The sequence below is a fragment of the Fundulus heteroclitus genome, chromosome 15 (genome assembly GCF_011125445.2).
Source record: "Fundulus heteroclitus isolate FHET01 chromosome 15, MU-UCD_Fhet_4.1, whole genome shotgun sequence".
NCBI classification, from domain to species: domain Eukaryota; kingdom Metazoa; phylum Chordata; class Actinopteri; order Cyprinodontiformes; family Fundulidae; genus Fundulus; species Fundulus heteroclitus.
In genome coordinates this window covers 3548793-3576471 of record NC_046375.1, presented here as the reverse complement: position 1 = coordinate 3576471, position 27679 = coordinate 3548793, and the positions used below count along the sequence as shown (strand labels likewise).

At 38.4% G+C, this 27679-nt stretch overlaps 1 protein-coding gene across 1 annotated transcript in view; it reads left to right on the top strand.

The window, feature by feature from the left end:
• Window positions 1-27679, top strand: part of map3k5 (mitogen-activated protein kinase kinase kinase 5) — a 108418-nt gene that overhangs the window by 41854 nt on the left and 38885 nt on the right. Inside the window, exons 5-13 of the mRNA XM_012875805.3 lie at window positions 471-639; window positions 3055-3161; window positions 12390-12560; window positions 13871-13983; window positions 17646-17805; window positions 20797-20950; window positions 21067-21174; window positions 23148-23200; window positions 25230-25325. Of these exons, the coding sequence (XP_012731259.2) occupies window positions 471-639; window positions 3055-3161; window positions 12390-12560; window positions 13871-13983; window positions 17646-17805; window positions 20797-20950; window positions 21067-21174; window positions 23148-23200; window positions 25230-25325 (1131 nt within the window). The remainder of the gene's footprint in view (window positions 1-470; window positions 640-3054; window positions 3162-12389; window positions 12561-13870; window positions 13984-17645; window positions 17806-20796; window positions 20951-21066; window positions 21175-23147; window positions 23201-25229; window positions 25326-27679) is intronic.

Genomic DNA, 27679 nt, shown 5'->3' with positions numbered 1-27679 from the left:
GGTTTAGACATTACTGTCAGGCAGTCTTGTAGACAGCTCAGGGGGCCTATCAGGTATGACACAGTGTACCGTAATGCTCCAAATATCCATTGAGTGGAGCGGCTTCGTTGCTAACCAAAGTCGTACTTACACATTTTAACACATTTGTGAGCGCACTGTTCCACATAAAATCAGTCAGCAAGCACAACAGTAATCATATTTAATGCACACCCAATTATAAGGCGCACTTCAAATCCTTACATTTTCTCAAAGATTTATGGTGCGCCTTATAATCCGGTGTGCATATATATATATATATATATATATATATATATATATATATATATATATATATATATATATATATATATATATATATATATATATATTAGTCCAAAAAATACGGTAAGGGACTGATTGGTATTTCACAGCTCTGTATATACAGTGAACTAAATGCATTGTTTTGTTTTGTTGTTGTTTTTTTCCTACAGCCAGTACTTCAGAGAAACGATTCTGAATGAGATCCGTAAAGCCCGTGAACTTTACACCGGCATGGAGCTTTCAGCCGAACTGAGCCGAATTCAGCAGCGGCTGGACAACGTGGAGTGTCTTTCAGTCGATGTGGTCATCAACCTGCTGCTGACATACAGGGACATCCAGGTACGTCTGCTGAACCCTAATCCATGCAAAACGCACAGGAGCCCGTTTTTATGAGCAGTAAGCAACAAAAAGACTGACTTTAGACTCGATATTGTCTCTTAGTGTGGAGTCTGTCCTGTGCTAAGTCAGGGACTGTATAATGCTCCCTGTCAGACTTGTCTCCAGCATGCCATGTTTACCCATATCGCTGTCAGTCCACCTGTGCTTGTGTAAAATATTCAGTAGGTGGTTGGCACTTGTCTAAAATGATATATTTCTTTGTTTAAAGAGCTCTAGCTCTCAACTAAAAAAAATAGTGTAATTTATTATACCTGGATACAATAGTCTAAAAGAAAGTAAAGGTTTATTTGCACCTAATAATAAATATTAGTGTTTGATAATTTGACTGTATTGTTGCTTATTCAAAGATCAAATCTGTAGTATGTAACGTGTCGTTTTCTAAATTTGTAGTATTTAACATGTTATAAAATGACAGTAAAGACGGGAAAAAAGGGGAAAAAAACGGGGCTATAGCAAATATAGAAATAGAGAATTTTCAAAGACTAGTTAATTTTTTATTTGGTTTCTTTAGAATATTGCTGGGATGTAATCGGGTACATTTTAAAAATGTGACACTTTTTGTAACAGTGTTGCAAGTTCCCGCATGGAAATCTATAAAAAGATCAGTGGTGTGAAGAAGAGAAGCAACATAGACCTTTTATTGTCAGAGACTAATTAACAACACCGCTTAAAATAACTGTTTCTCCCAGTTAATTAACCAATTATTTAAACATAACATTTTCTGTTGTGAAAGCAATCCAACTCTTGAGTATAATCTCTTTGCTCATTATGCTTTTTAATATTTTCAATCCAATTATTAAGTTCCGCTTTGCTGTAAAAATTAACCGTGTGTTAAAAGGTTGGGAAGAAATGCCAAAAAATATCTAAGATTGGCTCAATTCAAGAGAGAGGTGAATTTAGAGCCAAGGAAGAGGTCACCTCACCCATCACCATCATCACCATCATCATCATCCCATCAGAGGATCGTTTCGACCGATACCTGAACGGTCCTGGACCACCTGCAGAGAGCTCATAGCGAACCTTTCAGGACAGCTCATTTAAAAACTTCCATCCTTTCCAATATTTCATATCTATTTTGTGACGTTTTTATTGTCTACGTCCTGCTGCTCGCCAAAAGCTCTGCGCAGCCTCATGAATCTTGCATTAGGACAACAAGCGTAGAGGATGTCTTGAATTATTCAGCAGGCCGTGGCTATACTCGATACGTAGGCAAGTATAAGGAACAGAAATATGATGAAGAGAACGCTCAATTAGTACCGTGCTTCAGCTGTTGGGGAAGGTTGAGTCTCTGAACGAATAGAGTGACATGAGAAGATTAATGTCTTGCTAAAATCAATGTTCTGGAGGAGCTTGTTTTATTTCTATAGTCTTCATGTCAACAGTGACGGTGATAAGGTTGCAGTAGGAGCACATCCTCATCTTTCTTCTTCTTTTTCCTTCTTTTTATTATTATTATTAAATCAACATCAAACACAGCATAGGATACATTTACACAGTTAATGTACCAACCCCAAAACTTACCTCTCACACTCTCTCCCCTCACCCCCACTCACACTCATTCACATCCATTCACCCACATTAAATGAATTCATTAATCCACAAAATTACATTTTCAGAATAAACATTTGAGAACTTCCCATCTATTTTTATGTTTTCTGGCTTCATTATCGATTTTGACCATATAACTTTCTAAAGTTAAAAAAAAAATGCTGAATACATGTTTTAAAGAAAGAAATACTAAGTGAGAATCTATTTTTGGCTTTAAAAATAAACCTTTATATTAACTAAATCGTGACTGTCGATGAACTCCCCTAGTAAAACAGAAACCACATCAAGCTTCATAGACAAACCAATCCTTAAACACATTTATTTCAACTTCCACCCAAAACAGAGACACAATATGACAATACCAAAACAAATGCAGGGTGGATTCAGACTCCTGACAACAGAAACGGCAATAATCTGACTGTCATATTTCATAGTTTTAAAATTTTTCCAGTGGGTAAAATATTATATATGATTTTAATTCGAAAATAAAGATTTTTCACATCAACAACAGTAGTTTTAGAGATTAGTTTAAATATTTTATCCCACGGCAGCAGGCAGTCAAAGTAGTCCTCCCATTTTATTAATTTTATATGGGGCAACCTTTGCAGATTTCTTTATTAAATAAAAATTATATATTTTTCTATTTATTTTAATTTCCTTTTGCCAATTAGAGTTTCTTATTGGAGGTTTACAAACATATAGTTTAGTAGTTCCATTGTTAATTATTTTTTTCTATAACAGTGACAGTGATAAGGTTGCAGCAGGAGCACATCCTTATTTTTATTCTTTTTTTTTTTAACCTTCTAGGATTATGAGTCCGTTGTGAAGCTGGTTGAAACGCTCGAGAAGCTGCCGACGTTTGACCCCATGTCTCATCCACACGTGAAGTTCCACTATGCCTTTGCACTGAACCGGTAAGACGGAAAACAAGCATATAACATTCATGCTTTACCAGTCTGCCCGACCATGTAGCTTTTCTCCTACAGACATGAAAATAATGGACACATTAAAAGCTTTTTGTTTGGTTCATAAAAGGTATAGGCGTGTAGACCTGTTTTATGTAGTAAAGGTAACCACTGATCACTTCTGTTTTGATCTACGTTATGTAGAAAATAAATTTCAGTGTCTTATGGGGGTTGTTGATTTGGAAGGGCGTACCCCCGGTATAACAGGGGAAATACTGATTTAACTCGTTGAGCCAAAATCACAGTAGTTTGTCTTTTTGTGTGTTGTCAAATGTTAACCTTCATTCCCAGTGGCCAAACCAGAAATGTACTTTCCAAATAACAAACTATAAACCAACTATGGGAAGGATGAGGACTTAATCTAGCCTGTCAGTTCCATGGCCACAGGTGGATAAAATCCTGCACCGCGGCATGCTTGCTATGGAGCACCAGGAGAGTCGCTGAAAAAGAAATCAAGCTATTTCAAACATAACATTTAAATCATATAATTAGAAATCCAACATGAAAAGTGTTTTGTAATTGCACGTTTTAAATTATTAAAGAGGAATTTGTACATTTTATTTATTAGTCCATTATTAAATACTACAATCCTATTGCTAAATGGATTTTAAGAAAACACGATTCATAAATTCCCTTAAAAATATCTTTTCTTATCAGACATTTAAAAAGATAATTATGTTTTTCCATTTCCATTTTCTTTTTCACCTTGCATTTTCAAATCCTTTCCACTATTGCATTTTCTTTTTACTTTAGCCGGTCCATTTAGCGTTACCGTGACCCTTCTGGTCCCTGAACACACTGAAGACCAGGGTAAACCAATCACAGCTGCTCTGCGGATGTAAGCCGTTCCCTCATTGATTAGACAGCCACACTTGGGCTCAGTCCGAATACCCTTATAGAGCAAGGACTCTTCAGCCAAATCAGAAGTGCATCAGCGGTCACCATGACCAGCAGGTCAGGAGAAGGAGCTAGAAGCTATTATTAAGGGTATTCGGATGAAGCCCTCGATTACAACACAGCGGCTACCGTAGGAGGTACTGTGCACGCTCCAAAATCGTTCCTAGCACCAGAAGGATTCAAGAAAAAGCTAAATGGAAAATGGAAACTGTTAAGAGAACACATAGGGACCAGAAGGGTTACAGTAACGCTAAATGGACGGAAAAGTAAAGAGAAAATGCAAGGTGAAAAAGAATATGGAATGAAAAAAGAAATTAGCTTTTTAAATGCCTAATAAGAAAAGATATTTATAATCAGGTTTATGAATTGTGAATCTCCATTAAGAAATTGCAGTATTTAATCATGGATTAATAAATACAATTTACGGTTCCTGTTTTATAATTAATTTTCAAATGTGCAATTACAAAACACTTTTCAAATTAGATTTCTTATCCTATAATTTAAATGTTACATTTGAAATGGCTGAATTTATTTTTCAGCGACTCTCTTGGTGCTCTACAGCCCACTGCTTCTAGAAAGACTTGTTAAAAAACGGGTCACTCTCAGCAGCTCAGGGGAGTCCAGCGTGTTTCTGTGATAGGATGCCACCTGTGCAAAGGTCCATTCGTTAACCTTCCTCGTTACTACATGCTACACAATAAGTTGTTAGCGGTCTTTCAACAAAATTGAAGTGATTAGGAAACGCAGCTCTTCGGCCATGAAGTGGTAGGCCGCTTATAATGACAAAGCAGGTTGAGCGGGCGCTGTGGCGCAGACTGTGCAGAGGTTACCATATTTCTGCAGAGTCAAAAGCCACAGGCCTCCAAACTTCCTGTAGCCTGCAGATTAGCTCCAGTACAGTTCATAGAGCGCTTCATGAAATGAGTTTCTACAGCCAAACGGTGAAGTTTGGTGCCCAGGGTATCAGGATATGGACTGTTGTTGTTGTGTTTTTCTTAAATTGGGCTCATTTTTAGATCCGGTGAAAGCAGCTTTTAGTATTTAAACACATTAAGGCTCTTTGGACCCTTTAATGCGCCCAGCTTTGGGTGAACAGTTCAAGGCTGTCCCCTTTCTGACCCGACAGGACTATGGACCAGTACTCAAGGCGTAGTCTTGGAATAGGGATGTCATATTTTCTAATAATGTAGCTCAAAGTTGGCATGTATAAAGAAAAACTGCTCTGAGCCGCGTCAAGAACGACAACAAACACCAAAACCCACTCCGGTAATGGATGAGGATGCATTATTAAGGTTTACAAATCAAAATTGATCTGGATGATGTGCTACCGAGTTTTAAACGCATCCAAACATGTAGTTTAATGTTTAATGTAGTTCCATTTGTTTTGTTTTGTTTTGCAGAGCTGTTTGCTTTACAGTATCAAGTGTATGCTTTAAGTGCAAGCCTGAAGGGATGCAGACGAAACTACCAGTTCCTTCTTTTCAAGTGGGCATCATCAATATGCCTCTAATATAGCTACACAGCTGAGCACAGATGTACCACACAGCAGGGTTTTGGCTCCTTCTTTCACACCAGCTGCTTTTCTTGTTAAACCTTCCTGCAGTTTTTTACGGGGCAACTGGCTCAGTCTGCGAATAAAGAATGATGCTCATGAATCTGGCAGCCAAATGTGAGGCTTTTGAGTCGCAAACTGTACAGTCACCTAGAATAAATGTTAGATAGAAAGTCTATCCTTCGGTTTAATAAGCAGAATGTTATGTAGATGTTTTGTTCCAGTTCAGCTCACAAAAGCAGAGATGAGTCACTGTATCTAGTGTTAAAGTAAAGGAGATGTGTGGTCTGATTTATTTTTACTGAGAAACACAACTGCTGCAGAGAGAAACTGTTTCCACTGCATGTAGTAAACAAGTCGAATGTCTTAGATTGTTACAAAAATATATGTAAAACAGACATATAAATGTTGCATTTTAAAGGCTTAAAACCTAGGTACTGGCATGCATCTTGCAAAATTTAAAGAGCTGTGCAGAAATGCATGTGTAATAATGCTGTTATAGGTTTCAACGTTCCTTGTTGCAGACATTTGATCATAGCTTTATACATCAGACTAGTTAAACCTGCAAATAGAATCTGTATGTGTTATAAAATATCATTTTTTTTTGTTTGTTTAATTGCAGTACAAGGTGTTCAGAAAAGTAACCTTCAGCAACTCCATTTAAATTCAATCAATCGTACTTTCGCCAAGTTTGTAAACACAGGTGCGACGCAGCGGGTTATACCCAACGGAGTTTTAGCGGCACGAATTTTGACTTTATTCTCATTATAGCTTTATTCTGTAACAGGAAATTAAAATATTGTTCCTTCAAGTAATCCAAAATACTCGACTAATTCAACCTATACAGTTACAAACAGATGAACAGATGTAAAAAAACACATTAGAAACTGTCAAACTAAGTAAAAAATAGATAAATGAATGAGTTATAAAGGATCAGGAACTGAGGTGACTTGGAAATGCACTTGAATGAAACACCTCAAAATAAATATTTAAAATTCTCACAACACTTATATACTAAAACCCTAAACCGTATATATAATGCTTCCATATATATGTGTATAGAAATTAAAAGCTTATAATATTTATAATCAGTAGTGTTATAAAATAAAATTTATTAAAAATATTTAAAAAAAGTTATTGTTAAAAAAATTAAGACTTAAAAATAATTATGAAACTTCAACTGAAGGTCCAATCTAAAAAATAAGCTGTTATGCAGTTGTTTGTGCATCTTACAAATCAACTCTTGAATATTCTCTTTAATATTTCCTAGTGTAATGTGAATTTCTATATTTTTGTCCTGTTCCATGTTTTATTCTGGTCTTAAAATCCAGTAATTCAATAACAAAAAAGCAGAAACGGAAACGTTTGTTCGTATTGATTAAAATAATACCTAAAGTACTCAGAAACATCACTCAACCACATAAGTCTGTTACCCAGATAGGAGCAAAGATACTGAGCTATATTAAAATTCAGAGAGCAATAATTTGCTTCAGTTACTCGACTCCCCTGATTTTTAAAATGTTTAGGACACAGACAGAGAACGCCTGTTGATGCTTCTAAACGTCATCCCGATTCGATTAATGCTGGATTTTCCTTTATCCGTTTCCTGGTCTGTGACATTTCTGTGTGTCGGGTTAGCAGTGGTGTCCTGTATCCTGCATGTTTTGCATGTTATCCTGCGTCAGCAGCCCTGATTTGCATCATTAACAGGTCTCTGCAAAGCTTGTTGACATGTTTGGGAGATAACTCCACCGTTTGAAACTGATTTGTTGACGAGGGGAACATCTAAAACACGCAGCAACCGCAAAACAAAGTTTTTTTTGTTTTTTTTTTTATTCTTTGGGGGGGGGGTGTTGCACTTTTCTTATCATCTCTGACATAAAGAGGTAAGATGGACTACAGTCTGGCTGTTCAGGCAGCGGCTGACAGAATGAAGATGCTACAAATCGGGACAATTTGTAGACACCCACCCAGAGACAGCACTTTTAGCCTTGTTTAGGTTTTCAGAAAGCCCGAGATGTCTCTTCCCTTGGCCCGTGTGGGGTTTGATGGAGATTCAACTGTAGGAAGCTTAAGCATAATTTTTAACGGCATTAACCGGCCAGTTTCTTTTACATACAGCTGAGACCAGATTTTTACATACAAAATCAAAAAAATACACCAAACTTGTTTTTCTTTTTCACTGTTTTGACTTAAATCAGACTAAACTGTTCCTGCCTGTGGTCAGATTAGCAGAATAGTTTCTATTTGCAAAGTGCCAGAACAATGAGAGAGAGAGAGGTATTTTTAATACTCCCTTCAAATTCAGTTCAGCTGCAGTGAGATTATTATTTAAGCCACTTTAGGAAAAGCCCAAATGATCATGGCTTTGTAACACATTGCTTGGTGGACCTCCACAGGTCCGGTTCCACCCTGTGTTAAATTTGAAGACGCAATGTTCTTCTCTTCAAGTAGTTATATTACTGTATAAACATCATGGTGATGTCCAGCTATCAAACTGATAAAAATAAATTGTTCTGGGGGGTTTTCTCTGAGATTAACGTGTTTTGATACTAAATGTGTGCATAAATCCTGCAAAAAGAAAAACCCACCACATGAGTAATAGACCATGAATCTGGTAAGAAAGTGTCTTTATCTACAGTGATACAATTCCTGTATCAACATCGGCTGAAAAGCCACTCAGAGAAGAAGAAGCCATTACTTCAGAAGCAAAATAAAAGCTAGATAACAGTTTGCAAATGCAAACAGGGACAACTACCTTAACTTGGAGAATTTCCCTGTGGTCTGATGAAAGTAGAAATGCATCTGGAGGAAAACGGGGAAGGCTTGCAAGCCTGAGAACGCCATCTGAACTGTGAGGTATGCAGGTGGCAGGATCAGGTTATAGGGGGTGCTCTGCTGCAGGAGGGACTGGTGCACTTCACAGAATAGATGGCATCAAAAGGAACAAGGATTATGTGGAAATACTGAAACAACATTTCAAGACATAAGCCAGGAAGTGTAAGTTTTAGCACAAACAGGTTTTCCAAATGATAAAAAAAAATGATAAGCAAACTATCAAAATAGTAGCATAAGGACAACAACAACAACGGTTCGGAGAGGCCATCACAAAGCCTTGATCCGTGTATTTGTGTGAGCAAAGTGGGCTACGAACCTGACCTGTCAGCAGAAACAAAACATTTGGCTTAAGTTCTATAGTTTTAAAGGGAGTTTTGCCAAAATCCATTGGAACAAAGAAGATAATAGAATCTGTATACAATTATCTGTCATTATTCTGGCATTTATCAAATAGAAATGATTTTATTGCATTCCAAACTGGCCTAAAGATGGAAAAGTTTTATATGATCTTATATCAGACAGTGAGAGAAATATACTTTCTTTTTATAAAGTGCGTGTATTATACTTCTGGTTTAGGCTGTTTTTCAGTTAAAAACATCTTTTTTTAACAGCTACCAGATATTATATAATATAGTTAAGTAAAATTGTTCTATTTAAAGAGACACTAACTAGATGCTGTCCTTGAAGTGGCGTTGGATAATTATCTTTACCGTGGATATTTGACTGTGTTCTGACTCAGCACCCTGCAGCCCACTCAAAGCGCTTAAATTAACAATATCTGGCCTAAATAAAAGCCGAGTGATTGATGTGAAGCTGCTGCAACGCTTCAATGATGAAGTTTGTAGTGGCTTCCGTCTCAGCTACGTGGGTGCTGAACAATGAGCCTGTTGCTCGGGCCGGTTCCTGACGGGAGCGGGGGGAGCGTGTCCTCTAAGCAAATGCACATCAGCAGTGTGGAGAGGAGAAAGGCAGGAAACAGAACGGTGTGAGGACAGAGCAGGTCTATCAGCCCTGTGTGGACAGTCTCCATGGTGATGGCTGTCAGCCCATGTGTTGAATTTAACCTTCACACCCTGGAGAACAGCCGCGTCAAGTTTATCAGGATTTTCCTTTTCTTTTCTTTTTGTTGTTAATTTTCAAAGCCTATCCGCAGTAAGTCTTCCTAATCTCAGCAAAAACATAGGCTGCTGCAAAAATGGCAATAGCTGCAAGATGCAAACCATTTGACCAACACAATGTAATACATTGATGTAAAGTAAAAGGATAAATGGTTTTAGTCATCTTTTACGTATAAAATCAGAAACGTGTGGCCTGCATTTAAATAAACATAAATTATAATACAATAATCATCGTCTTTATTCGTCATTGCACATTTTATTCCACTGCAATTTGTTCTCTGCATTAAAAGCATTCCACAGGGATCAGTGGGCTGCCGCCGTACAGCAGAGAGTTCTGGGACTAAAGGTCTTGCTCAAGGACCCAGAGTGGTAGTCTGTGGGATTCAAACCGGGGAACTTGCACCCTTCTCAGGATTGTATTTAGCCTACCTGAGTTGATTTACCTGTATTTTGGTCTGAACTTTGATTAGGCCATTGTAACACATGTATATGGTTGAATCTGAACCGTTCCATTGCAGCTATGATCTGACCAGGACGCTTTCCTTCATTTTTCCAATTCAGCCTCCGTCTTGTCAATCGTCCATTAAGACAAGCTTTTGTAGTGTGGACGAACGGTTTCGATGCAGATGCTCCCACCTGAGCTGTGGATCTCCCTAGTTCCTCCAGAGCTGCAGTTAAAGGGGCCTCCCTGCCGCTTCTCTCATCAATGCTAGGCAAGGCAAATTTATTTGTATAGCACATTTCAGTACAGAGACAATGCAAAGTGCTTTACGTGATTAAAATATAGGAAAATAAAGCAAGGTGTAATAAAATGTAGAAACAAAATAGAACATGGCAGAATAGAAACTAAAAGCAAATATTAAAAACAGTTGGACTACAAAGTTGAATTGATTATGTTTCAGTAAAAACAGTTTAACTAGAACAGTCGAAGGCAATCCTAACCAAATGTGTTTTTAATCTTGATTTAAATGAACTCAGGCTTTCCGCACTTTTACAGTTTTCTGGAAGTTTGTTCCAGATCAGTGGAGCATAGGAACTAAATGCTGCTTCTCCGTGTTTGGTTCTGGTTCTAGGTATGCAGAGAAGGCTGGAGCTAGAAGACCTTAGTGGTCTGGATGGTTGATACACTGATAACAAGTCTGTGATGTATTTAGGTGCTGAGCCATTCAGGGATTTATAGACTAACAGAAGGATTTTAAAGCCTATTCTCTGAGATACAGGGAGCCATGGAAGGACTTTAGAACTAGGGTGATGTTCTCTACTTTCTTAGTCTTGGTGAGGACACGGGCAGCAGCGTTCTGGATCAGCTGCAGCTGTCTGATCCACTTTTTAGGCAGACCTGTGAAAACACTGTTGCAGTGATCAATTCGACTAAAAATAAATGCATGGATTAGTTTTTCCAGATCCTGCTGAGACATCAGTCCTTTAATCCTGGAAATGTTCTTCAGATGATAGAAAGCCGACCTTGTAATTGTCTTTAGATGCTTTTGGAGGTTCTCCAAAATGCTCTCCTTGCCCTGTCTGTCAGCTTTAGATGGACAGCCTTGCCTTGGTCGTCTTGCTTTGTTTGCAGCTGTGACACACGCCTTGTGTTCATGGACGATGACAGCGCACTTTGAGACGTTTAACAACTTTCTCCCTGATCTGTCCGCTGTGCTCCTTGGTCTCCGTGATGCTGTTTGTTCACAGAGCTGCTGTATTTATAATCAATTAATTTACGCACAAGTGGACTTCTGAAGGCTGTTGATTGCACTGGATTCTATTTAAAGCTGCAGAAGTAATTGGGGCCGAATCCAAACACGCTTTACACGTTTCAAACTGACGTTTTTTTAAAAGAAATGTTGATTTTCGCACCACTTTGCAGCACTTTTTGTTGGCCTTTCACATGAAATCCTGATAAAATAATGTAGTCTGGGGCTGTAACTTGACAAAGTACACTCCCTTCTCACCATTTATTAGCCCTGCTAACCTCCAGCAGATGGTACGGGTCTCTAAAGACGAGCGCCGGCAGACTCTGGAGCAGTTTTTACCCAACATCCATCACATGTCTGATGTATGTGGCCATAGCCTGCTACCTGTTTTTACCTCCCTTTACATGTCTTTCATACTTCTTTGCTTGTTCTTATCTATTTATTTTGAGATGACTCACTGGGATTTCATTGTCCGTGTTGTGTTCTTGTGTGCAAGGACTCTGAAGCGTCTTTGAATGCTTGAGTTTAAGATATTTGAGTTTTTTCGCAAGAGAATGTGTCATTGTCAGTTTGTAGAGCAAAATTCAAAAGTCTCTCCGCGTTGGTTTCCAAGCAGCAACGCTTTCTTGTAAACCGGTCTCGTTCCTTACTTCTTTTTTTTTTTTTTTTGGGTCATCTGGTTGATTGTTTTTCAGTTAATTTGTTCCAAAATGAATACTTAGAAGCTGAATTTGATCTCCCTTCAAGTTGGCTGGTTAAAGATGTCTTACTGATTGAAGTGCAAACAAAAAAAGCTGCAAACACTGCCTACTTTTCAAGAAAATTGTCAGGCTGTAATTACCCACTTCACACAATGCAGCTCATTATTACATGAATATGCTCACTTTAACATTAAGGCAATCTAATAATGAGAGACATTCCTAATTTTCAACTAACAAGTCTGGATATGTGCTCAAAGCCAATTATTTAGCTCCTTTTATTATTGCCAAATGTCGCACACAGGTCCAAAAAGTGTGATAAATTATATTTCTGTCTGAATTTGATGTTTACTGTGTGGTTTTACGCTTGTGTGCGCCTGCAGGAGGAACCTGCCTGGTGACCGACAGAAAGCCCTGGACATCATGCTGCCCTTGGTGGAAGGGGAGGAGCAGGTAGCGTCGGACATCTACTGCATGGTGGGACGGATCTATAAGGACATGTTCCTGGAGTCTCACTTCAGGGACACGCAGAGCAGGGACAGAGGCACCCTCTGGTGAGACGATCACGTCTGTGGATCTTCGTATCTGTTTCATTTCTGCTCGCACGGCTCTTCCAGACACTGAGTCACCAATAAATATTGTCAGAAGACGCTTTTGCGAGGGACAAGACGCGTAATAACTGTGGTGACTCACTGGGGTTCACCGTGGTGAGTTACTTTTAATCCAAAATCTCCAAATCGCTGTTATCGGCGAGGAAAAGCAGTTTGTTGGTGATGAGATTTACAGTTTTTATTTACAGGAACCGGTTGCAGGAAGCATTCCAGATTGTTTCTCGTCACAGCAAAACATCATTTAAAACGATGCAGTTTGTTTCGTTCGGGGCTGTATGGAGATGTTACATTACATTTCAGGGAAAACTCTATATTTAAAGCTACTGCATTACATGCCTAGAAGAAAAGCCAAGTCAACAAGCCAGCTTTGAGATTTTAGTGCCATTAAGTTGTTAAAGCTATTGTGTTAAAGTTGCAGACAGCCTAATGTAGGTTGAAATTGCAAATTTGCTATATAAAAATGAGAAATGTCAAGTTTATATCAGGAATAATGAAGGACTATTACCCATAATTCTTTTTCCCTTTTTTTAGATCCATTATACGTTGTTACAGCGTGGGTTTTATATTTAATAAAAGCCTTCGACTCTCTTTTTTCCGACACCGATGGAGTGGAGTTTAATTTATATTGCCGCAGGTGGATCCTTCTTATAAACCCAACTGTCAACAAGTTGTTTTAATGTAATCCTCTTGCATAAAATCCTCGTTGGCTTAACGGCGTGAAGTCAGATGTGATTGTAAACAGTTTGTCTTCCCTTCCGAGAACGGTTGAGCGCTCGGGACCGATCAGAGCAAACTGAAGTTTGCCCAATAACACGAGCCGTCTGATTAACTTCATCAGGAAATGGCAATTAAGACCTCGTATATTTGTTCACTGAACGTGGTGCAGAGATAATCAACCTCCCATCTGGCTGGCACTTTCAGTTTCCATCTGGGGGGGAAAAAAACAAAACAAAAAAAACTGGTACGGGGATGTAATAACATTCGCACCTCATTCTGCAGCTGAACAGATTGGTCATTAAATAAATGAAATTTCTCATTATTTGGGTGCACTCACGATTGCCGGTTGGCATTTTGGGGCCCCAGCTCAATAAGTCTAATTGTTTCTTCCACTATCTCAGAAAACTCTGTAATTTTTTTTTTTTTTCCTCCTGATACTTCAGAGATGCCTGGTTTTTTTTTCGGGATGACGCATTTCTTTGAAGAACGTTGTTTATAGGTCTTTTTTTTTTTTTTTTTTTTTGTTCTCCTCTCAGGTTTAAAAAGGGGTTCGAGTCGGAGCCAACGCTGCACTCTGGCATCAACTATGCCGTTCTACTGCTGGCAGCTGGACACCAGTTTGACACGTCGTTCGAGCTCCGCAAAGTCGGTGAGTAGACAAAATACCTGCAGATTAAATGGTGACTAATTAAAATTGCATCTTTCTTTGTGCAGAAAAGGTCTTCGTGATATACTTTTTTTGTGTTGTAGAGAAAAAAACTTTTATCTAAATTATTATATCTTCATAGCAATCCTTGATTGATTTTTCAAGAGAAAAAAGTTTTATTTATGAGGTTTATTCTTAAAGTATGTGTCATAAATGGTACTTTAGTATTAATTGCTTCCTTAATGACAATAACAATGTTGATGACTCGCACTCTCTCCTGGGCTTGTCCTCATTATGCGTCTAATAAAGTCTAATCAGCCCAGTAAGGCTTGTTTGTCAGAGTGTTCTGGGTTTTCCTGGTGAACTGGAAAGCAGATGGCACTCCTTCAGTCATCTCACACAAATATGCCTGGTATGTTGCCGTATTTATCCCTTGGTTCGTATAAGTTCACTTATTGGATATATTTCCCTCTGCGTGTTAATTGGAAACCTTTTTAAGCTTCAAGGAGCCTTGTATGAAGCTCCACACCTCATTTACTGGCTCTCCCGGTAAAGACGTGCTTAAATTTTAAAACAAAATTAACTTTAATTGCAGCAGCATAATGGGTCACAGGCTCTGGAGTTTGTCTTGGCCTCGTTGCATGGGGGGATCACGATGGAAAGCTCGCTGCTGGAGAAATGCACCAAAGTGGCATCATCAAGGCTCCTTAACAACACTACAGTATATTGCAATCAGTTGTGTGGGTGGCATGCCAAGTAAAACCCTTTTTGCACTCAAAATGTGAAGAGAGACCCAACAAGGACCTTAACATGAATCATTTGTTCAGATGAGGGTAAGAGACGAAGCTTTTTAGCAGCAAACACTACAAGTGTATCCGATGTCAAACAGAAGATGCATATGTGGAAGAGCCCAGTGTTAAAGTACGGTGAAGGGTCTGTGATGCTGTGGGTCTGTTTCTCTTCCACAGGCCCTGGTAGTTTGTGATAGCACACAGGCTCTTGACATTTTTAAACTAGAAGGAGACATTGAATTAAAAACCGGGGGGGGGGCTCTACCAGAGAGCTGAAAATGGTTTGTTACTGGGTCATTTAACAGGATCCAAAACACCAAACAGAAACGGCTCAGCAGAAAAAAAACAGCCTCCTTCCATGGCGACGTCCATCCACAAACTTAAATCCGACAGGAAATCCTTGAGATGAGCCGAAGAGACGAGAGCATAGGCGAGAAGTTGGCACTCTGCAACCTTTACCATCCCTCGGTCCTGCTAAATGAAACTCGTTTTGACCTTTTTTTAAAAATACAGTTATAAAGAACAATTTTATTTCCATTTTTAGGTTTGATAATAAAGAAAAACACAACTTTTGCAGAAACAATCTGGATAAATTTTCTCCTATGGGATGTTAATATTTGTGGAAAATGTATATCATTTTTTTAAAGTAGATAGTTTCCAACCCAATGACAAGGATACTTAATCTAAAAAAATCATTACTAGTGCTTTTAGTGTCATTCTGTTAAAGGTAATCATTCTATAGGGGGGGGACTGCTAAATACAGCATTTGTTACTATATCTACATTTAAAAAACATTAGTTGCCTCTTTAATAATTTTTATCCAACGTTATTAAGTTACTGTGAAAGGTCCCAAGAGCCACATGGAGCAGAGGAGTGGCCCCCGGTGTGGTCTCCTGCTGCTGTAGCCCATCCGCCTCAAGGTTCGACGTGTTTTACGTTCAGAGATGCTCTTCTGCGTACCTTGGTTGTAACGAGTTATTTGAGTCTGGCACCAACAACTATGCCACGTTTGAAGTCACTTAAATCACTTTTCTTCCCCATTCTGAGCTGCAGCAGAACATCTTGACCATGTCTGCATGCCTCCATGCATCGAGTTGCTGCCATGTGATTGGATGATTAGAAATTTGCATTAACGAGCAGTTGGACAGGTGTACCTAATAAAGTGGCCGGTGTGTGTAGACCACAACTGAATGATTTATCTGTGAAAAGGAAGGATTTAAAAGCAGGATATGCAATTTTAAATGGGAGAGCAACAAAATAAAATGCTCATTTTATTTATTTCTTTTCCTCCATGTGATCCTAATCCCCCTAATGACTGTGGCCAACTCATTAGGGGTCAAGATAATTTATCATTTATTTTCTTTTATAATTTATGTAAAAAAAGGTTTTTAATAAATAAACTGATCAACCTCGACTTGCAGAAAATGTAGACCAAGATTTAACTAGAAAAAGCTGTTCCTGCATAACAGCGAGTGAGAATGCTAATCTGCAGAATGATTGAGCAGAAGATGCATAAAACATTGAAATCAGATTTGAAGAATTTGAAAAAAAAAATAAGAATTTGAAGGGATTTGAAGAATTTTAAAATTTTGAAGAATTGGAAGAATTTGAAAAAATTTGAAGGAATTTGAAGAATTTAAAAAATTTGAAGAAATTTGAAGAATTTGAAAAATTTGAAGAAATTTGAAGAATTTAACAAATTTGAAGAATTTGAAAAGATTTAAAGGAATTTGAAAAATTTGAAGAAGTTGAAGAAATTTGAAAAATTTTATGGAATTTGAAAAATTTGCAGAATTTGAAAAATTTGAAGAAATTTGGAGAATTTGAAAAAATTTGAAGGAATTTTAAAAATTTAAAAAATTTGGAGAAATTTAAAAAATTTGAAAATTTTCAAAAAATTTGAAGGAATTTGAAGATTAAGAACAATTAGAAGAATTGTCATAGCAGGCATGCCGGGAACGAGCCGAACGTTTTGATACCAAAATTGTTGAAATTGGTTGAAGTATGCGGGAGTAGATAGACGCCGACGGAATAATAATTATAAAGAAAAACAGGTAAACAATAAGTGAGAATGCTTTATAGCATTCTCACTGACGAAATAACTGGAAATTACATTTTTGTCTATTTATATTTTAATAAAACGAATAATAATTCAAAAACAGATTTGACTGATTCTTCATCTCAAATACGAGCTTTCCCTAAGCATAGCCTTGGCTGCTGTTGAGATGATTCTGACGTCGCCTTGCTTAACCCAGCAGGAGTACAAAATGAGGACAAAGAGTGCAGCTCTCGTGAATTTTCTGTTAACAGTAAAGGAAACAGATGTTTTCAGGTTCTGGAGAATCTTATGCAGCTCAGAAGTGAATGAGAAAGAAAATTTGTTTGGTATGCAAATTGGAAACCGGTCTCTATCAAGTTCATCGTGTGAGCTTTTACAGAAATATGCTTATATTATATTTTTGATGAGTCAATGGTTTATATTTATATTGCTTTTAACTCCTAAACCTTCCTTTTAGTTCTGTTTTGACCTTCTACATGTCGGGAGGGAGATGTCTGGCTTAATCTGATCGCGGCTCTCCACCCGCAGTTCAGACACTTGATCTGAGCAGATTGGTCAGCGGAGCTTTAGAGACTCAAAACATCAGCCTGTCTGCAGCTGAATGCTGTGTGAACAGTGAAAGGAGCAACTTCCCCCAAACAGTTCCCTGAAACCCAACTAGCAAATTTGAAACCTAAACTATGTTACGTCCAGGTAGAGCATTAAAATAGCTCAGCCTTTCCTCCAGAAGTCTTCATTTAACCGTGGTCCGACTTGCCCAGAGTCTGTGTTTTCTCTTTTGAATAATAGACTCGTGTTTCGGTTTTGCTTTCCAGGAGTTAAACTGAGCAGCCTGCTGGGCAAAAAGGGCAGCCTGGACAAGCTGCAGAGTTACTGGGATGTGGGCTTCTTCCTGGGTGCCAGCATACTGGCCTGCGACAACACCAGGGTCATCCAGGCCTCCGAGAAACTCTTCAAGCTCAAAGCTCCCATCTGGTGAGAACTCAGACCGGCATGTTGAAAAACTCTTTTCTTTTTTTTTTTTTTTGTGTCATTCTGATCCGGCGTGTGCTCGACTTTCCCTTGAAAGCGCTGCAGCCATCTGTGGTCATTGTGGTAGCATTTGGTGCGTTCGGCATTAAGAGGAGAAAAGATCACAGGAGAACGTGTTTGCTCTTTTAGGCTCCGCTGCGCTTCACTGGGATGTGAAAGAAAAGTATCTGAAAACAGAAAAGGCAAAAAAAAAAATAAATGAAGTGGTTGAATTTACATCTGTGTGTCGTTCAAATGTTTCTTTTTATTAGTTTAAGAGTCATTGGGCTGTTTCTTCTTCAAGCTGCTTCTTTGACCTCAAAGTCTAAATGCAGAAGGGAAAAAGAAAAGACTGGAACTGTCCTCTTGACATTTCCATGTAAAAAAAAAAAGTTCCCCATTTCCCCACTCCTTTGGCCACGGAAATCTCAAGATGGACAGAAACATCTGGGTACTGAGCCTCTTGCATGACAGCCTCGCTCTATTTTTACAAGAAAAGTAAAGCTCGGATTTTAAATTGAAGTTGATTCAACTTCCAAGGCTGTATGGGGCAATTAAAGATGGAAATACTTTAAAAAAAAGGTGCTTAGTGAGTTTTAGGAACTTGGATGTTGTGGCAGACAAATTAAACAATAATACGAGGTCCCTTCTGTCTCCTTACTTTCAACACCGTAATGAAAAACACTAAAGTAATGTGCAACCTCTAAAGGGTTTCTATATAGCTTTACAAATCAATAACCAGCACCTACATCATATACGTGTTTGTCTTGTTTGATTTCTTAAGCACCTGGACCAAAGAAAACTATTTGATTTTAAGCTTTTACTGCACTGAATTGCTTACTCATTCAAACCAAAGCATCAATTATATGAATGCATAGTGGCGGAAATACTGAATTTTGTGATGATTAGGGATTTAAGCTGCACAACATGTCGCGAATGTATCATCATCGCTATAGCAGACCGTTTTAATTGTGCAATAATTGTTGATTCATGTATTCCAGGTGTTATAAACCTGCATTTTACATGCCATTGTTATATGTGGTCAGTTGGACAGCCTGATGGCAGTAGATGCTTACACCGAACAAAATAATATCATCAATAACGGTGATGAAGCACTGATGAGAAAGAGAGGAAAGAAGGAAACAGGTATTGATCACATCACAAGATGTTCTAATGTCGGGCTTCCCTGCTACGAATGCACGATATATCGGCATTAACGTCGGTATCGGACAGTGTTGGAGCTTCATATGTGAAACTGGGCCGATGTTTATTGCTATCTTGTTGCCGTTCATGTTTCTGGAGCAGGAGGGGAGGGTGTTGGTCGTGTGGCGTCTGTCTGTTTATGTGATCGTGTTGCAGCGCAGGATTGTGGGGCGTTTAATTACAGTGAAGAAACAACGTCAGCGGTGTGGTGTTTTCAAACATATACAATACAGTACTGTCGAACATGCGTGGGTCCTTTCCGGGTACTCCGGCTACCTCCAACAGTCCAAAAAACATGACTGTTAAGTTAATTGGCCTCTGCAAATTGCCCCTAGGTGTGAGTTTGTGCACGGTTACTTGTGCTGTGTGTCTCTGTGTTGCCCTCTGATAGATCCCCTGGCAATCTGTCCAGGGTGTCCCTCGCCTCTCATCCAACCACAGATAGGTACCAGCAAATCTCCAGGAAAAGACAATTGATGAATAGCTAATATTGGTAAACATCGGTTATCAGACTTAACAGTAATATTAATGTTGATATCAGGCCAAATTTCCCTGCTGCTGAATCCCTAGTTATGACTATTACGATTTGGTACATTGTGCAGTTTTAACCAACTCCTCAACTTTCATGTGTTGGAACGCTCATTTGTAATGTTCAGAGTGGTCCTTTGTCCTCTGTCCCCTCCTTGTACCTCAGTTTGCGAGTTAGATACAAGATAAGAGGAGTGGACAAGTGTAGAACAAAAGAAGAAATGTCAGGTCTGAAAACAATCTGTCTGCGTGCAAAAAAAAACACGAGTTGGAAAGTTGTTTTGATCAGAATTGTGGTGGAGAGAAAGAAGAATATGAACCGATACAGAATATGAGTGATCCATCGTCCTTGGGATGAACTGATTCACTTGTTCAGCCAAGAACTTTTTGAGAATAACCTTGTTGGAGCTTAAAAATAGTTTTTTATATATATGTTATCTTTTGGTATTTTTCTTGGATGCATTTAAGCTCTCTTGACAAATTGTGTCTTTGTAGGTCAACAAAGTCTCTAAAGGTCCAATTTAAAACTGGCTCTCTGCTAAGTTATTGCAGTTTTGTCCAGATCTTTCTACTTACAATTCGAAACCTTAAACAAACTCATGCCTATGGCTGTATCTAGCCATCAGTATTTAAGTATTCCTGATTGTGGGAAATGATCGTTATTTTAAAAAGCCTTAATCTGAAATGTAAATTATTTTAGATATACGTTGTTCTGGACATTTTAGACTTCACCATGTTTCCATCAATTCTGATTTTGATCCCTCTTTGGACCCGTTGACCCTTATGAAATATGAGAGATAAAACCCCTGGTTAAGTCAAAAAGACGTGTTTTATTGGAGTCACAAAACTACAGTTCATACAGTAGATTATTGTAAAAATTAATTTCAACCACATTGAGGTAGCTGGCTAGTTTTCGTGTGAAAAGCAACTAAAACTGCTAAATTAGAAGTAGAAATAACCGGCATTTTTCAGACAGCACTGGTTCACTAGCAGCTTTTTCTTTGTCTTATTCTGCGTTTTAATTTGTGATTCAAACATCGAAACAAACAGAGAGAAACCATTAAAGTGTGGAAAACCATTGACTTAAAGCCGTTTGAAATACTTCACTAAGGTCTGGCTTTGGAAAATATGGTCTGTCTCTCCAACTGCATGTAAAATTTGGTAGAATTTTTTTTTCCTGCTGTAATTTATGGTTTTTCACTGGCTCTGTATGCTTGCCTGCAGGTATCTGCGTTCTCTAGTAGAGACAATCTTGATCTACCAGCAATTTAAGAAGCCCGGCAGCGAGCCGCCAGCACCCAAACAAGAGCTGGTGGACTTTTGGATGGACTTCCTGGTGGAGTCGACTAAAAAAGATGTCTCTTCTGTTCGGTTTCCTGTGAGTAAAGAGCTCACTCAACAACCCCCCCCCCCCCCTCCCCAACACACACAAAAGCTGCAGCTGACATTGAAATCATTCAAGAAACATGGAATGATTCATTTTTTTTTCTTAAGGTGCTGATATTGGAGCCTACAAAAGTCTACCAGCCTTCATATTTGTCCATAAACAATGACGTGGAAGACAACACCGTGTCCATCTGGCATGTTGCTCCAGATGACAAGGTGCGTATCCGTCTACTCTATATGTAATCTAACCATTTTTATTTATTTTTTTCAAAACAGCAAGGCAAGGTAAATTTATTTGTATAGCACATTTCAGTACAAAGACAATGCAAAGTGCTTTACATGATTAAAATGTAGGAAAATAAAACACAATAAAAGCAAGTTGGAATAAAATGTAGAAACAAAATAAAACATGGGAAAATAAAAACTAAAAGCAAATATTAAAAACAATTGAACTACAAAGCTGAACTAATGATGTTTCAGTAAAACAGTTTAACTAGAACAGTCAAAGGCAATCCTAAACAAATTTGTTTTTAATCTTGATTTAAAAGAAATCAGGCTTTCAGCACTTTTACAGTTTTCTGGAAGTTTATTGATGGGGAATAATATAATAATATAATAACCGTATCATAAACTTGTTTTGCTATGCAGGTGAATAAACCAGGAGAAAACTGCGGAATTACTCAGACATAGTTTCTACTTGGTTCTTGTTAGTGTAATATCAGCAGATACAAACAAACAAAAGATTATATCAAATTTAAAAGGTGTAGAATAATATTTAATCAAAATAATATAATAATATTATTATATATATTGTAATATGATATAAATCATTTAAAAAAAGCAACAGGTGGTTTTGCCAGTGCTGAACAATTAACAAAAAAAAGAGGTAATAACAATTAGAATCCTAAAAGCCCAAACAATCAATGTTAACCTCACGCGGAACTATAAGCCCCAAAATAAAAATGCATTAAAAGTATATAGCCACGTAATATGCTTATAAAAAAAGACCAAAAACCGTTTGATGATAATAAAATAAGGTTATATACACCAAGCCTCCATCTTGATAGTGTTTTGATTGTCCCTTTTGAGCCAAAAGATGATTCACTCTCGGGCGCGATTAACAGATATAAACAGAGGTGGTGCCATCTAGCGACAGCATCGCAGAACTATCACAATTCCAGTTTGCTTAATTTATAAATCAATTGTAAATAATGCCGGACCAAGCCTGATCCTCTTAAATGCCTCACAATAAAGTGGCAGCTCGGCGTGATCGAAGACCAACGGTTCTTAATTAAATAAACAGCAACTTTAAGAGCCTCATATCAGAACATTTACTCACATCAATCAATTCTGCGGTCACATCTGAGCCTCGGCAGGTTTAGCGTCTGCTTCAGTGAACACCAACTTTCAGACTGTGTTCCCAGTGACATTCCAGTCTTTTCCCTCTGGGAATCATATATTTTTTACGTTTGTTTTTTTTTTCCTTAGAATTTTAACCATTCTGCATTGTTTCACTGGGAGATGCTAATAGCCGTTAGCCACTTCCTTGTTTTAACCCCTGGTGTGCTTGTGCAGTACATACTTCTGTTTTTATTATAAATAAGCATGAAAGGCTTTGTTTACTAACGAGTTGACCAAAAACAAAGCATAAAACACCAAAGTAACAACTAATACGCCAGCAGGACATGATAATCCTTCATAAAAACTTTGTATACAACCAGAGTGAGCTACTGACATATAAATAAAAAAAGGTTTAATAACGTGGCTATATGCACCTTTAATGCAAATAGTTTCAGGTTTGTAAAGAGTACCCTAAAGCCCTAACGAGCAGCATGTATGTTGACAACATAAAAGTATCGTCAACATAAACAAAAATGGGTACAGTTACAACTGAAGTGGTTGCAATAAACTATTCACAAAGTGCATTTAAAACCCAATTTAAAAAATAAAAGTGTATGAAAATATAGCAAGATAATGATAACAATAGTGCAGCTTTAACAGTGTTTCAGATGTTCCTTAAGCTGGAGCCGTCTTATTTTTAGATTCTATTACTTTTAAATTATGTCCCCAGACTAATATTCCTGTAATGACTCAATCTCCCACCAGCAGGAAAAACATTCATTCACCATAGCACCAGAACAGTAATTATGTTATTTGTTCACGTTATTTTTTTATGTTGTTTCTTACAGACCAAAGGGATACATGAGTGGAACTTCGTTGCTACATCTGTCCGAGGTGTCAGGTAAGTGTCTGCTGCCTTAATCCTACATTTCTATTTTAGATTCTGCCGTGTCAGACCAAGGCCATGTCATTTGACACGTTTTTGGTTTGTTTGTTGCACTGCAGTCTTTTTTAAATGATAAGAAGGCTCTGCAGTAAGTTTCCAACAGAGACCTTGTGGCGTCAGCATCAATGCTCCTGACTGATGTCTTGCACGTGTGTGTTAGCATGAGGATGAGGGCTCAGAAAGTTAAAGTGGTAGCTTGTGTCAGTCTGTCACAAGGTAAATTTAAATATTTAAGTTTCATTAGAAGACTAATTGATTACTTTTACCATAATGGTGCAAAATTTACAGAGCATAATAATAAAATCAGTCTTAAAATGTATCATCCAGTATGCTCGATTATTGTTAGAAATAGACTATAAAAACACATTCTTAGACTTTTTATTTCATTGGTGATGTTTAATTTATCGTCAGAGTGCTCAAATCCAAGCATTAACCAAACGCAAAGACATACAGGAAATAAACATTAGAAAATCAGAGTCAAATGTCCCCAATTCAAGATGTTTGAAGGTATGTGTTTGGAAAAGTCTAGAATTCAGAAAAGGTAAAAGACTCAAATGAATTTCCTTAATATTTTCTAAATATAGAACCAAGGTGAAAGAACGGTCTAGTCGCTGTTTGTCTGTGGAGTTAAGTGTGGAATTTCAGAAACAAATACCAATTTTATACAACTTTTGTCCAGAGTCAGGCGGGACATATGGAAAATCCACTAAATGTTTGTTCAAACTGTGAAATCTCAAGCTTGAAATTGTTCTCTGCTGCATGTCATATTGTTCTAACTTTAGTTATGGAGGAAAAGAACAGCATGCTCTGAATTAACAGTGTTCACAATTAGGAAATCTGGATGGAAATTCATGTTTTCCTGGGTTCGTCTATCGATCAGCACACTGTTGGCAGTCTCTGCACCTCTTTAAGCTCTAGGCGAGGAAGCTCCTTTCCTAAAATGTGGAGCAGCTTCTGCGAGATGTGCAAAAAATGAATCTTAATTTCCTGGCTTGTGTGAATATTTTCTATACAGATTTTGGTATATACTTGGTTATATCAGCCCCAGCATGTGTTTCTCGTTTAAACTTCTGAATGCAATTCCTTCTTCAAGAAAAACACATTATTTTATGCATGGACACACATGGCTAAGTTTATTTAAACTGAATTGTACAAGCAATGGTTTTAATGTAAATGTATTGATCTTTTTTATGTATAGAAGTGTCTTTCTAGAAATGTGTATAACACTCAACAAGCATGTTAGCCAAATGCCTTGATTTTCTGCTAACGGTATGCAAAGCACCCAGATAGAGGCTGCAGATTCTACATATGAGGACATCGGCAGCACAAACTGTCAAAAAAAAAAACATTTTAGCTTACAGGTTTTCATCGTGCATTAAAAACATTACGATCGTCCCTGCATAGGGCTGCGGACCCCATCACAGTGCTTCAATCTAGCGCAGACTGTTTTTATAATGGCTTGCTTTACCCCTATTTTTCCACGGCCCTCAAAGGAGTTCAGTGTCAGATCGGAGAGGAGTGGAGGGCCGTTCTCACATGTTGCTAGGGAACGACTCGTGCTCCGTGCCCACTCTGCCTGCAGACAGCAACAGGACGCAAAAGCGGCTCTGCAAGCTGCAACACAGCAGCACATACAGACGCTCGCTTGTCTGGCTCAGCAGATTTGGCCTCGGCACGTTAAGAGATGGAAAAGCACTCATCTCATGGGATAAAACTTTAGTTTTATTGTTCTGTGTGCATGGCTGATTTTTAAACAACAATTCAAAAAAACAAGCATTGTTTGGCAGCACATAACTGAGCAGTGCATTGCGTGAGAGCACGCGGCGTATGGTTTTAATAGATCTGCACATTTTGCATCCCAATAGTAATTTTTGGGTCAATATCCAAGAGGGCCGACTGTGTGGTGGCTAATGTTCATCAAGTCTGAGTCATATCTGCACTCGTCTGATTAGGTTTCGACTAACTGTGGTTTGTTCCTCCTCAGCATCTCCAAGTTTGATGAACGCAGTGCCTTTCTCTACGTCTTGCACAATGCAGAGGACTTCCAGATCTATTTCTGCACAGAGATGCATTGTAAAAGGTTGGTCTGCCTCTTCAGCTCCTCGGCTGCATTAGTCAGGCCTGCAGTCATTACTTGGCTTAATGCAACTGTCATATTTTTATTAGTCAGCAAACTCAACAAACCTTCCCTAAACATTATTACAGTTGCTTTGTAGCGTTGTACTAATTTTGAAATTAGCGTTTTTACATCCGTTATTCATCTTTCTAATGTTGTTTTTGAAGTACAGAACTGTCGGAAGGTTTATTAAATGCAGCTCTCTATTTTAAGAGAGTGTGTCTTTGCCAGATTACTTAACATTCAACGTGACAAAAAGAATCCAAAGCTTAGACTATAGAGGTTATGGTGAAGTTCAGCAATTTAAAAATTGAAGGCCTCACTTTGTGTGCGTTGGTGTTTTTGTTTAACTGTGAAGCTGAGACATTCTTTCAGTGAAACGTTCCTGTACTTAATGAAATACTCATATTGCGAAAGAATAACTGACAGATTGCTATTTGTTAATTAAAAATGCACCTGAATACATATGAACTAGCTGTTTCCTTATCAGCCTATGTAAGGCTTTATATTGTGAAATGTCCCTATGGTTACTAGTTAGGAACCCCAACTAACTGATATTTCCTTGTGATCTAGTGCTTTTACTCGCTTTTTTGCGACTGATGTTTAGACTCTCAATTAGCCAAAATACTTGAGATTGTTATCAGGGACTTGTTGAGTAAGTACCAACCAGCTGTAGCTTGTAGTAACTCTGTCAGATGTACAGTCTGTGTGTGTTTTTTAGTAATTTTTAGAGGGTAATTTCCTGTTAAAACACTCCCCAAAAACACATCTGTTGTGATGTATGAGCACTTTTAGACATCGCTAATTTGTGGAGCTTGTTCCTGGTTTAATGTAGTAATTATGTCCTGATCAGGATTTTTTATTTTTTTACCCCGGATGGTCCTTTAAGAACTTTCATTAGCCGGGACCAATTTCCTAACCTGGCCTGCCAGGTTGGTGTGTAACACTGTAGTTCTGCACATTATCCGTCTCCATTTGAATCCGTTTGGAGAAAGGAGGGAATTTCAGCAGAACCCTCTGAGCTGATTGAGCAAAGCGATGCCTAGTGCCCGCCTACAAAAGGTTGGTTTTATCTATTCATCAAATTAAAACGTAAGAATCAGGCGTCATGAGAAACCACAAGAAGGTAAGCTAGTCGAGGCTCTTCTTGTTGTTCTTCTTTCAAAGCTGAAATTGTGGATTCTTATAAAACAGACGATTGCAGCAGCTACGCATGCTACCATGTTTGTGTTGGTTTGGCTGTAGGCTTAGCCGCTCTTGCTTTCAACGCACCAGTACGTCCCGCCTTAAACCTCAATACTGCAGCGTGATTGGCCCAAACCATTTTTTGGTTTGGGACACAAACAGTTGAAGCCGGAGCGGTACAAGATGGATTCTGTTCTGTTGGTTTTAGGCACTAGTGGCTCGTTTTTTGTACAGTGGGCTGACAGGAAGGGGGTTTAAGAGAGGGGTAGAGATATGCGGCAAAGCCTGCAGAATTAATTTAGCAGATAAGGTTACCAATTCCTGGGGGATGATGACGGTGCACCTAACTCATAATAATGTTCCAGACACTGAAGGAGCAGTTTTCTTGACAGCAATTGCTATTTTGTCAACAGATAAAGCTCCAGTCTTCACGTCTTGCCATTTCTGACATATTTTCATGCATACGACTCATTCCTGCTGATGATCTTTTCATGCATAGTATTTGCCTAATTGCTAGGCTAACACTAGCATGTATCACTATAACTCATTGGTAATGTGGCTGCTATAGCATCGTCAGTGAGGTCCCGGTTAATCGTGTTCAGACAAAACTTTTGGTTCTCCTGCTTGATAAGCTAGCAGTTTGGTTTGAACGTGATAAACTTTAATGTCTAGTGTTTCAGCTGCTCTCTGCTCCGCTCTCCCCGGGACCAACAGAGCATCACATGACTGGAATACAGCGAGGAATTGTGGTTGCACTGTATTTGGCGTCGAGTTTAGATCATTGCTAACATTCAGCTCCTGCTTTATACTTTGTTCCTATTGAATCAAGATAAATTTAAGGAAACCGTTCATGCACACAGACGCTCCAAACTGCCCGCTCATCTCAAAACACGCTGTGAGCAGATCTGATCACAAATAATGCCTTTGCTTGCCTGCATGTTGTTCTCCAAGGTTTGCTTTAGCTTTTCTATCTGGATGTGCTGCGAGACAATCAGTGAGGCTTTCACAGCCAGGGGACTTTTGGGCATCATGTTGTTCTTGGCATTCCTGCTTTCAGAGCCGGGCTCATAATTTCAACATTTTTAGTGCACATGAACAGGGATCTTGATTTTTTTTTTTTTTTTTTTTTTTTC